Genomic DNA, 10,603 nt, shown 5'->3' with positions numbered 1-10,603 from the left:
CAACAGCGTAGCAACTTAAGTCCTCTCCTTTCATGCACCAGGATCCCATATGGCGCTGGTTTTAATCCCTGCACCCACGGGGATACCAAGAAGAGCTCCTGGATCCTGGCTTTGGGTTGGCTCAGTGTTGGCCAATGCGGCCCCTTGGGGAGTGAAACAGCAGATGCAAGATCTGTCTCTCCTGTAAATCTGATTTCCCAATAGAAACAAATAAATCTAAAAAAAAAAAAAAAGACTCCAAATGCCTTATTTCTAAGAGATCAAAGGTGCCTGAAATGTGAACAAGCACAAATGATGCAGCAAATAAAAGACGTAATTACAATAAATCTTTCGTTTAACGGGAAAGACCTGAGTTTTAGCTTTAGCTCTACAGTTTTTTGGGGGGTTTATAACCTTGACCAAAATGTATTCCCTCATAATTGGACAAAACCCTACTCACTCCATAAAACTGGATTTTCGCGGATTCTGCCCTCTTTCTGACCCGCCCCCACCCCGACTCCCAAGGCAGCACGTGGCTCCGTGGTATTTTCGATTTAGTGCAGGTGATGATGGACTTATGGGCATTCCACTGCCTCTGCCCGCAGTGATCGAACTCATATTTGGGAAGCAGGCTGGTCCGAGAGCCCAGTTCCTTTGCTAAACAGAAGGGAGATCTAATGCGCCCCGAAGGTGGCCACAACCACATGGACACGTTTCCTCTCTACCATAACTGGAACCCCTTCCTTCATGCCCGAGACCGACAGCTCCAACCCCCCGACGTGTCCGCGGCCACGCCACACAGCCTGCCAACACGTCGAGGTCCAGGGCGGACCCCTATGGGCACAGCTGCGCGCTGCCCACGTTCGCGCCCCGGAAACTCAGCCCTCTTGCCAAGAGCCGTGGGTGCCCGGCAAATGACTCGTGGGTTGGGGGTGGCGGAGAGGGCACGGAGCCACCGCGCGTAGGCAGTTACGCTTCACTGCTCCGGGACCCAGAGCGTGAGACGCCCCGCGGAGCCGGGGGAGGGGCAGGGGCCGCTCGGTCCAGCCGAGCGCCAGCGCCTCCCGGGCGGGCAGCGGCGGACACACAAAGCCCGCTCGGCGAGCTCGGCGATCGGCTTCTCGGGCCTGTGTCGCCGCGCGCCGCCAGGCGGCTCCGGATTGGACGCAGGGCGGCAGCAGGCGCGGGACGTCAAGCGGCTGCACGCATCAAACCGCCGCGGGAGGGAGGGAGCGCGCGCCGCGCGGGGCGGGAGGCAGCGGCGGAGGAGGAGGAGTAGGGAGCGGGCGGGGGGTGGAGGAAGAGGTCTCGCGCAGAGGAGGGAGCAATTGAATTTCAAACACAAACAACTGCACGAGCGCGCACCCTCCGCGTCGGAGCGTTGCCCGCGATCCGCGCCCGCCCCGTCCGTGCGGCGCGCGGGCGGAGACGCCGTGGCCGCGCCGGAGCTTGGGCCGGGGGCCGCCATCGAGGCGGGGGCCGCGCGAGGGCCGGAGCGGAGAGGCGCCGCACGCGCAAACTTGGGCTCGCGCTTCCCGGCCCGGCGCGGAGCCCGGGGCGCCCGGAGCCCCGCCATGTCGCGATCCAACCGGCAGAAGGAATACAAGTGCGGGGACCTGGTGTTCGCCAAGATGAAGGGCTACCCACACTGGCCGGCCCGGGTAAGCAACGCGGCCCCGCCGCCCCCACTTCTCTCTCCCTGCGGACTCGGGTTGCATAACATACCTAGGAGGGCACGAGGGTTGTGCGCGCGAAGCCGGTGAAGGTGGGGAGGGCAGCCGGGACGGGGTTGGGGGCGTAGAGGACCCCCCACCCTTTCCCTGTCGCCTTCAAGCCCACCCACCAGTTATGTAATGGTGGAGGCGGGGGAGGGGGGCAGACACCTGGCGGCTGGCTGTGTCGGCGTGGGGATCGCGTGGCGCCGGTCCATGCCGAGGTCCCCCGTCCTCGAGCTCAGTCCCGCCCCAAGACCCTGTACTCCGCAGGTTTCGGACACGCAGTTTGGGTTTGAACCAGTCCTGTTAACTTCTCCACCCCACTCGCGAGGCGCCGCCGCCGCCGCCATCCTCCTCTGGGACCCCTTCGCGAACCCCCCCCCACCCTCCCAGTATCGCCCATGATTGTTGTCCCCACTTCAAAGTCTCCTCTGTCTACAAAATGGTTACGAAATATCCCGGCCCAGAAAGGGATAGATGGAGGCGGAGTTGGCTCCCGGGAAACTTTGGCTTTGGGGCATCCGAGACAGATCTGAAGTTGGAGGGTCTGAAGGAGGATTGGGGAGCGGCCGAAGGAAGTAATCCGCCAGGCTTGGAGATGATCCCGCCTGAGCTCATCAAGCTTAAGCTCCACGCAAATATTCCTCTCCCTCCCATATGCTACCAGCTCAAGTTTGGCATTTGGGGTGCCAGGGTTCCTAGGAAGGCCGGAAGATCCCATGCAGACTTTCTCTTAATGGGGTTGAGGGGAGATATTTGAGTTGTTCCCACCTCCCCAAAATGTCAGCGTCTCCCGCCAGACCGGCCATGTGGTTTACTCAGCCCGCCAATGTGAGGGCTTTCCCTCTTACAGCACCTGGCCAGGTGGGAGGGTGGGGCCCTAAAGCCAGGTGTGGTGTGTGTGTGTGTGTATGTATGCCTGCTTTTCCTTAAGGACTGAGGTAGATAAAATAAGGAAGGTGAGAGAGGTGGCCTGGATGCTAGTGGGGTGGGGGAAGGGGAAGGGATTCCGCTTTTGGCCACTACTTTCAAAGTTGGTGTAGCAGAGCCTTTAGTGTTGGGCTGAGGGCATGACTCAGTCTCCCTAGTGGGTAGGGTTGCTGCAGAGTGAAATCCAATGGCAGAAAGGAATGCTGAAAAGGTTCTTGGGGTCCATCTCTGGGCTTTGGGGTGCCCTGCTGCTTACAGTAGACCTACATCTGTTCTGGCCCTGCTCGGAGCCCAGGACATTGGCCCTAGGGGTTGTTCAACATTCCAGGGCCACTTTTGAGGCTGCTTGAGAAAGCCCAGGAAAGCCTTCTTCACTCCAATACCCTCTTCTGAGGAATGTGCCTGGAGCTCCTTGTTTGAAATTTTGAGATGGATGAAATGAGGCCTTGGCCCCTGGAGTAGGAACCAAGAACAGACAGCAGCCAGAGCCTCCCTAAGGGGCTGGGCGGGTGAGCATAGCATGTGTGTGTGGCTAGGCTCCTGTACTTTACCCTGCACCCTTTGATCCAACTGGCTTCTTGGTGTAGATGCCAAGGCCTTGGTGGGTAGGGCAAGAATGAGGCCAGCTCTCTGCTGCTTCTACCTCCTGGGGGTGGGACAAAGTACAGAGGCTGGAAGCTGGAATGTGGGCAGTAGGGACCCAACATCGACCCCTGAGGCTTCTGGTGGCCTCTGGGGTTCCAGCGGTGCTTGAAGCTTAGGCTGTAGGAGAGATGCCAGCTAGCTCTTCCCTTCACCTTGGGCTTCCAGACAGAGGGCTGGATTCACAGGAGGCCGAAGGACTGGCAAGGCAGAATCCAAGGAGCCCAGGATCTTTTAGATAAGAGTGGGGAGGGAGGGAGACCAGGCTGCATCTGAAAGAGATAAAGTAAAACACCAACGGCCCTAGCCTTGGGGTGTGACAGTTTTGGGAGGAGGTACAACTTAAGGTGGGTTACCTCCCAGATAAAATTCTCCTTAACTCTAGAACAGCCAAATCCTCAGACCCCTGAGTCCCTAAAATAAACAAATGGAGCCTGAGGGGTTCCTCACCCCGGGGATGGATGAGAGGGGCAGGAACCTCTTCCACTGCCTTCTTCCCCTAGCAGCCAGAGTTCTCAGCCACCAGGCGATTGTGGCAGGGAGGCTAGTAGGGCTCTGTGCTGGAGGGGGGCCACGTGGTAGGCAGGGCCGGTCTGGAGGGATGGTGTGACTCCATCTTAACCTTCCCCCTTTGCCTCTTCCTCAGCCCAGCTTCCTGGGGGATCTCCAAACCCTTCACTAGCCTTCAGACTCCAGGACTGTCCCCCTCCCCCTTCCAGGTTCCTTCCTCCTTACCCTGCTTCCTATTTCACAATCCCAGAAAACTGAGCCACACTCCCATGGACACCCCAGCTTTCCCCCCTCGGCTGCACGTCCCCCACCCCCTACCTCCTGGGCTTGCCACACTTTTCTTGTCTCCTGTCCCAGATTTTCCGGTTCCTGGGTCAGGTTGGGCCTAGGCCCTGGGTGTGGTGGTCAGACGCCTGGCTGGCAGCCAGTGTAGGCTCAGCCCTCCCCCAGGGCCAGCCCCAGTGCCAGGGGAGGTGAGCCTGGATTTTAGGCTGAGGCTTGGAAAGCTCTTGTTTACTCTCCGCCCCCTCCCTTCTCACCTGAAAACATCTGGTTCCTTCTCAGACCCCCTGGGAGTGACCAAGGGCCTCCCCACCACCACAAGGAATTTCTTGCCCTCAAATTGGCTGTTGGAAACAAGCAAATACAGAAGTGGGGTTTGGGGGTTGGTGCTTGGGCCCGGGGAAGAAGAAACATGGCTGAGTCCCTTGGAGTGCTTAGGAAGTAGCACAGCCTTGGGGTCCCCTGGCCCTGCCTGGCCGCACCCTGACCCACTTAGCCCTGACTCACTGGTTCTGAGTCATAGCCTGGATATAAAGACACCACCTGGGAGATGAGTCTGTATTGGGGTACAGGGCTGGGAAGAACCAGACCCACCCTTCCACATGCAAAACATTTGCTTTGTAGCTTGAGGGATGGAGGTGATTATCCCCTTTTAGGGGTGAGGAATTGGGAATTCCCACCCCCCACACTTCTGCAGGCCTCTGCCTAGGTGAGGGGCAGGCATGGAAGGACCCTGTGGGGGAAGGTGCCATCTGTCTGCTCCAAACCCCTCCTTTATGAAGGCAGAAGTCACAGGGTGGGTGTATCTGGTGTGGCTCATGCTATTTTTACTTCATCCTATCTTTTTTTTTTCCTCCGCCGCCCCTGGGGTTGGGCAGCTGATGGCTTTCTGGGTCCCCTGCCACACCTTTCAGCTCTCTGTGGCTGACTTTGCTTTCCATGCAAAGCCTGGCTGGCAGGAGCTGGCTGGTCTGGGAACTGCTCTGCGGTCTGGGCTCCTACCCAGAAGCTCATGGCCGCTCACTCGTGACCCTGCACTCCCTGCCACGCCCTCTCTTGAAGCCTCAGTTTCTTGTTTTTAAAAGCCCAGCTCAGGTGCGGGTCTGCAGGCCATGGGGCTCTCCCAGCCTCTGAGGCTTAGGTCCCCACCCCCAACCCTGCTCCTTCCGGGTGCTCCCGGATCCACCAAGGAGAGAGGCCTGGGGATGGGCCTTTGCTGTTATTGTCCTGGGCCTGTCCCCTGAGATCGCCAAGCCCTGGAGGCCCTCACTTTGTTCCTCCTTCCCCCTCTGAGAGGAGGGTGGGGAGCTAGCTGGTAACAGGACCCAGGTGTCCTGGCCTGCTGTAGCTGGCTCCACCCCCTACTGCCCTGGCCCCAGGTCTGGCTTCCAGAGAAGCACCCCCCCCCTTTCCCCATTCTCCCATTAGGGCCCTCCCTCTGGGCCCTAGCTGTGGTTTCAGACATAGCCTGAGACCCAGGTGCCATACTCCAGGCTTGGGGGTGGGGTGTGAGTGTCCCCTCCTCCCAAATCTGGAGAGCGGGCCTGGGAGGGGGAGGGGAACTCACATTCCTAGTTGCTGAGTGGCCCTGGGGGCGGGGTTGGGTTGTCATGGCGATGAGGATCCTGTTTGGGGGGGAACTGCATGCCATTCCACCCCTGCTTTCACACCCCAGCCTCTCCTGGTGGTGGGGAAGGCCCAGTTGGTGCTGAGTCTTCCCGGGGGGGAGGGGCCGGACCTATGTCCTCCGAGGCCACAGGGCAAGGGGGGAGGTGCCCACAAGGCTGAAGACTAGGGCAGGATGCCCCTCAGCTTCCTGCTTGGGACCCTACCCTGCCTCTCCTGGCTGTGTCTTCTCAGTTGCATCCACCCTGCCTGTATGTCCACCCTAGGGCTCCACTTGGACCTTCTGTTCTTGACTCTTCTGTGTTAATCACAGCCTTGGCCTGTCTGTCTTTCCTGTCTGCGCCTGGAGCCCCAGTCAACATGGCCACCTGGCCTCTGTCCGGCGGGAAGCCAGACTGCTGCAAGGGTTGCTGGGAGTTGTAGTCCCCAGTTGCCTCACCCTACCAGCTCAACCTGGCCCTGGACTTGCAGGGCCTGATCTGGAGAGGCTGACCAGGCCACTTAAATCACCCGCATACCTCTGTACTCCTTGCCTTCTGCACCACATTCTCCACCACCGGGACACTGTGGGCCAGGGATCTAGTCAGGAGACCTGTGACTGAGACTTGGTCCTCACGAGCTTGCCCTGTTGTTTTGAACAAATGGCTTCCTTTTTCTGGACTCAGTTTCCTCATCTATACAGAATGAGCCTGACTACTACAGTGACTTTGGAAAATGCTCCCCAGAAACCTTTGGGGAATGTGTCTAGGGGCGTTGTTGATCAGACAGTCCTTGGGTTTCCTCCACTTCAGCCAGAGCAGTTTGCTTGTATCTAACAGGTGTTTGCTGTGCATCTGCTACTTGCCAGGCACCATGCAGAGGATAAAAGCAGACCTGGTCTCTGCCCTCCCTGAGGGTGTGGTCCAGAGTCAACACAGCTGCCAAGCTGAGGGAGAAATGTGAATCACTATAAAATCAGAACTGGGAAAAGCATTCCAAGGAGAGGTGGTGGAGAGTCTCCCCTGGGCACTGAGGTGGGGATGGTGACCAGGAATTGGCAGGGGAGTATGAGAGGGCAGCACAGAGGTGGCACTCATGTGTTAGGACCAGCTTATGGCCATTCGGATCTTACCACCCTGGGGCTCAGTACTGTGGCTGGTGAGGAACTGCCCATGCTCATGCCGGCCATGGCAGCAGGTGTGCAGACTTTAGGGGCCTGGAGCAGCTCTTAAAAGCTCTTAAAAGGTGCCCTATAGCTGTCATGGGGAAAACAATGCACTCTGAGAAGAGGTCTAGGCTATGTTTTGTGGTGGAATGAGAAGCAGTGCCAGGCTGATGATGGCAAGGACCCAGGGATTTGTCACCTGTATTGTGCTCTCTGGCAGGTAAAGCAGAAACAGTGGCTCTGGTGGAGTTTCTGATAGGCCTTCGTAGCTAACCACCCTGCTAAAAATGGCTCCAAAGCCACTCAGTGACCCTGAGTCCTTTGTCCCAGCTGCCGTATGTACCAGCAACCTCTAAACACACCAGGACTCTGGCCTGTGCTTGCTCACTTCTCCATCTCTCCCTTTCCAGATTGACGAGATGCCCGAGGCCACCGTGAAGTCAACAGCCAACAAGTATCAAGTCTTTTTCTTTGGGACCCACGAGACGTGAGTTGAGGGGCTGGCACACTGATGGGGTGTTGGGAGATGGGGGCCCTGGGAGGACCTCTGAGGAAGGAGGTGGTGACAGCACCCCTCCATGGACATGCTGTAAGTGCAGGGGCAGCAAAGGCTCGAGAGCACAGTCTCCCCTCTCTCACCAGGGCATTCCTGGGCCCCAAAGACCTCTTCCCTTACGAGGAGTCCAAGGAGAAGTTTGGCAAGCCCAACAAGAGGAAAGGATTCAGCGAGGGGCTGTGGGAGATTGAGAACAACCCTACAGTCAAGGCATCTGGCTACCAGGTGAGCCGCCGTCCGCTCAGAGAGACACACACACATACACACACCCCTCCAGCAAGCAGGTGTGGCCATGGGCTCCAGAGCCCTGGGTCCACAGGTGACACTGAGCGCTCACACACAACACACCCTGGGGCTCTGGGTAGGAGCTGGGGTTGGGGGTTTGGCTTGGGCCTGTGGGTGTGTCATGTAGTTGTGCTTTGGGGACAACAACAGGACTGAGGCGGTAAGTGGGGACATGTCTACGCTGGGCCCAGCGGGAGTATAGGACATGACCTGGAGTGTTTGCAACAAAGGCTTCCAGGAGGAGGTGCTCGTGAGCCGGGCAGGTGGAGGCGGGAGGGTGGGGGGCGGGGGTCGGCGGGGAAAGGGTCCCAGCTCCCTCCGGGAGAAGTTGACCCGAGGTTTTGCCTCCTGCTCCAGCCCTCCCCCCTCCTGCACAGAGCCCTGCCTGCCCGGCCAGTGGGTTTATCCCGGGGCTAATCCGCCAGAGGTGGGTCTCAAATCACCTGTGAGACTGGGCACCTGGGTGGGGGTGGGGGTGAGGTGGGAGAAGGAAGGAGCGAGTGGCCGAGGGAGGGGTCCGGGGCCGGGGAGGGGGGTGTTCCCCCTCCAAGCAGGGGGAGCCGCTGGTGCCACTCAGGCCCTTTCTGTCTCCGCTGCAGTCGTCCCAGAAAAAGAGCTCCGTGGAAGAGGCCGAGCCCGAGCCTGAGGCCACAGAAAGGGACAGTGATAAGAAGGGCAATGCCGAGGGGAGCAGTGATGAAGAAGGCAAGCTGGTTATCGACGAGCCGGCCAAGGAAAAGAATGAGAAGGGGACACTGAAGAGGAGAGCGGGGGACACGCTGGAGGTAACTGCTGTGAGGGGGCATGTGCCGCAGCTGGAGCGCCTGTGAAGGACTGTGTGGCCTCAGCCCCGCATGTCTTCACCAATACCCTGTAGGACTCCCCTAAACGTCCCAAGGAGGCAGAAGATGCTGAAGGCGAGGAGAAGGCAGCAGCCACTGTGGAGGTGGAGAAGAACAGCACCCCGTCTGAGCCTGGCTCTGGCCGGGGGCCACCTCCGGAGGAGGAGGAGGAAGAGGAGGAAGAGGAGGCAGCGGCCCCCAAGGAGGATGCTGAGGCCCCCGGTGTCAGAGATCATGAGAGGTGAGCAAGCCTGCAAGACTGGGAGGGCATTGAGGGGCAGCAGAGCCTGCACTGGGAGCTTCTGGGCAGTGCAACACAGCTGGACACAGCTGGACTGGTAGGTGGAGATGGCGCTGGGTCCTCCTGTAACCCTTGTTCCCTACTGCCTCCCCCATAGCCTGTAGCCACCAGTGTTTCAAGAGGAGCCCGCGCCCCGTTCCTGCTGCTGTCTGGGTGCTACTGGGGAAACTGGCTGTGGCCTGCAAACTGGGAACCCCTCTTCCCACCCCAACCCGCTCTCCTGTTCTGCCCCTCACTCTCCCCACTCTAAGCCCAGCCCCTGGAGGTGGAACCAGATGGGGTAAGCCACCCAACCCTCACTTTCCAGGTCCCATCACTTCTGAGATGAGTGGGGGGCCAGGCTTCAGCTCTCTGGGAGGGGATGAGGCTACTGCTGCCCTGTCCTGCTTACAGATGTTCCCCAGGGCTCCTGTTGGGGCTGGCAGCAACTTCCACCTCCCAACATCCCTCTGCCCCTCCCTGTCCCCCAGGCATTCTGGACCTCTGGGTGGGGATCAGGAGGAGAGAGGAAGGGACAGAGCATGAACAGGGTGGCTACCTGGGCTTGGGAGAGGTAGTCCTCAAATGGGGTGGGAATGTCTTTTGGAGCTCCCCTTCCATCCTTCCACACCTCTTTCGCCAGCTGCCTAGATTCAGGGAAAGCAGGACAGTTTGCACAGGCGAAGGGTGCCCTACCATAAATCCTTGATGACTAACAACATCCATTCTTGCTGTTTGCTGACCCCTGGGACTTCTGGGAGTTGTAGTTTATCATCAGAAGAGATGTGTAGGGGCTTGGTTCCAAAAGTTGTTGGGCCAAGGACCCAAGACCCAAAGTGTCAGCTTGGCCTGTTTGGATGGGGTATTGTGCATCTGTCCTGCTTCAGATCTCAGGGGTGAGAGATGGGATGCCCTGGGGAGGACCCCCCCCCCCCCCCCGCAAGCTGCCCTTTCCTTCCCTCCATCCCTCCCTCCCCTACAGTGCTCTAGGCCAGCCTTCGGTGACAGAGATCACCCAGACAAATGAAAATGACACATTTTTTAGGAAATGTTTTTAATAAAAGAAAATTACAAAAAAATTTTAAGGATTCCCACCCCACCCTTTTGTGTGCTCTCCATTCTGCCTCATCCCCACTGTTGCTCCCATTTTTGAGGTGCACTTGAAGGCTCCCCCTTCTCTTTGGGACTCTGGTGTTCTGGTGTCACTTCTATACACACAACACACCCTTTGTCTCCCTCGGTGTTGTCACCAGACCTGATCCCTAAGCCACTGAGAGGACACAGGGAAATGCGTGCTGACTCCCAGCCTCTCCCTGGTGGTCTCTCCATGCCTCCACTCTGTCTCCTTCACCCTTGTCCCCTCTCCCTTGGGCTCTGATGAGAAATTGCCGACTGTAGCTTTGGACGTTAAGCTCTGAAAACCGTAGACAATTTCAGTTCTAGGAAAAATAAAACCCGTTGATTACTATCCTGGATTCTGACTGATTTCTTTGCAGCAATGTTGTTGATAAACCAAAGAGGGGGAGCAGGAAAGGGGAATGCAAGTTGACTACCCAGTCAACTTGAAGGGAAAGGATGGGCACCCACCAATCCCAGGGGATGGAAATCCAGACCTCTGTGTGAGGGCAGACCCCAGAGTGCACCTGCTGGCCCCTTCAACATGGGTTTCCTCCATGAGGACCTGGGAGAGTTAAAAGGAAAAAGCAGAGAAAGAAATTAAGCTGCAGCCTGAGTTGCTTGCATTCCCAATTGGAGTGCCCGAATCCAGTCCAGGCTTCTGATCCAGCTTCCTGCTAAGGTTTCTGGGAGGCA

At 58.2% G+C, this 10,603-nt stretch overlaps 1 protein-coding gene across 1 annotated transcript; it reads left to right on the top strand.

The window, feature by feature from the left end:
* The first annotated feature begins 1,252 nt into the window (after positions 1-1,252).
* On the top strand, positions 1,253-10,259 carry HDGF (heparin binding growth factor). Its single transcript, XM_040988521.1, has 6 exons — positions 1,253-1,640; positions 7,239-7,315; positions 7,471-7,609; positions 8,269-8,454; positions 8,547-8,752; positions 8,910-10,259. The coding sequence occupies exons 1-6, from the start codon at positions 1,554-1,556 to the stop codon at positions 8,914-8,916; spliced, it is 702 nt and encodes a 233-aa protein (XP_040844455.1). The 5' UTR covers positions 1,253-1,553; the 3' UTR covers positions 8,917-10,259.
* Positions 10,260-10,603: the final 344 nt, after the last annotated feature.

This window comes from Ochotona curzoniae, unplaced genomic scaffold, assembly GCF_017591425.1.
Source record: "Ochotona curzoniae isolate NIBS_2020 unplaced genomic scaffold, NIBS_Ocur_1.0 contig_4909, whole genome shotgun sequence".
Classification (NCBI taxonomy): domain Eukaryota; kingdom Metazoa; phylum Chordata; class Mammalia; order Lagomorpha; family Ochotonidae; genus Ochotona; species Ochotona curzoniae.
This window is presented reverse-complemented; position numbering and strand designations above follow the sequence as displayed.

What these genes read in the sequence shown, in the direction of transcription:
- HDGF (XM_040988521.1), top strand. Translation starts at nt 1,554, where the DNA reads ATGTCGCGATCCAACCGGCAGAAGGAATACAAGTGCGGGGACCTGGTG. An exon ending in ACCCACACTGGCCGGCCCGG is followed by an intron (nt 1,641 to 7,238) that starts GTAAGCAACGCG and finishes CTCCCTTTCCAG; the next exon opens with ATTGACGAGATGCCCGAGGC. An exon ending in TCAAGGCATCTGGCTACCAG is followed by an intron (nt 7,610 to 8,268) that starts GTGAGCCGCCGT and finishes TCTCCGCTGCAG; the next exon opens with TCGTCCCAGAAAAAGAGCTC.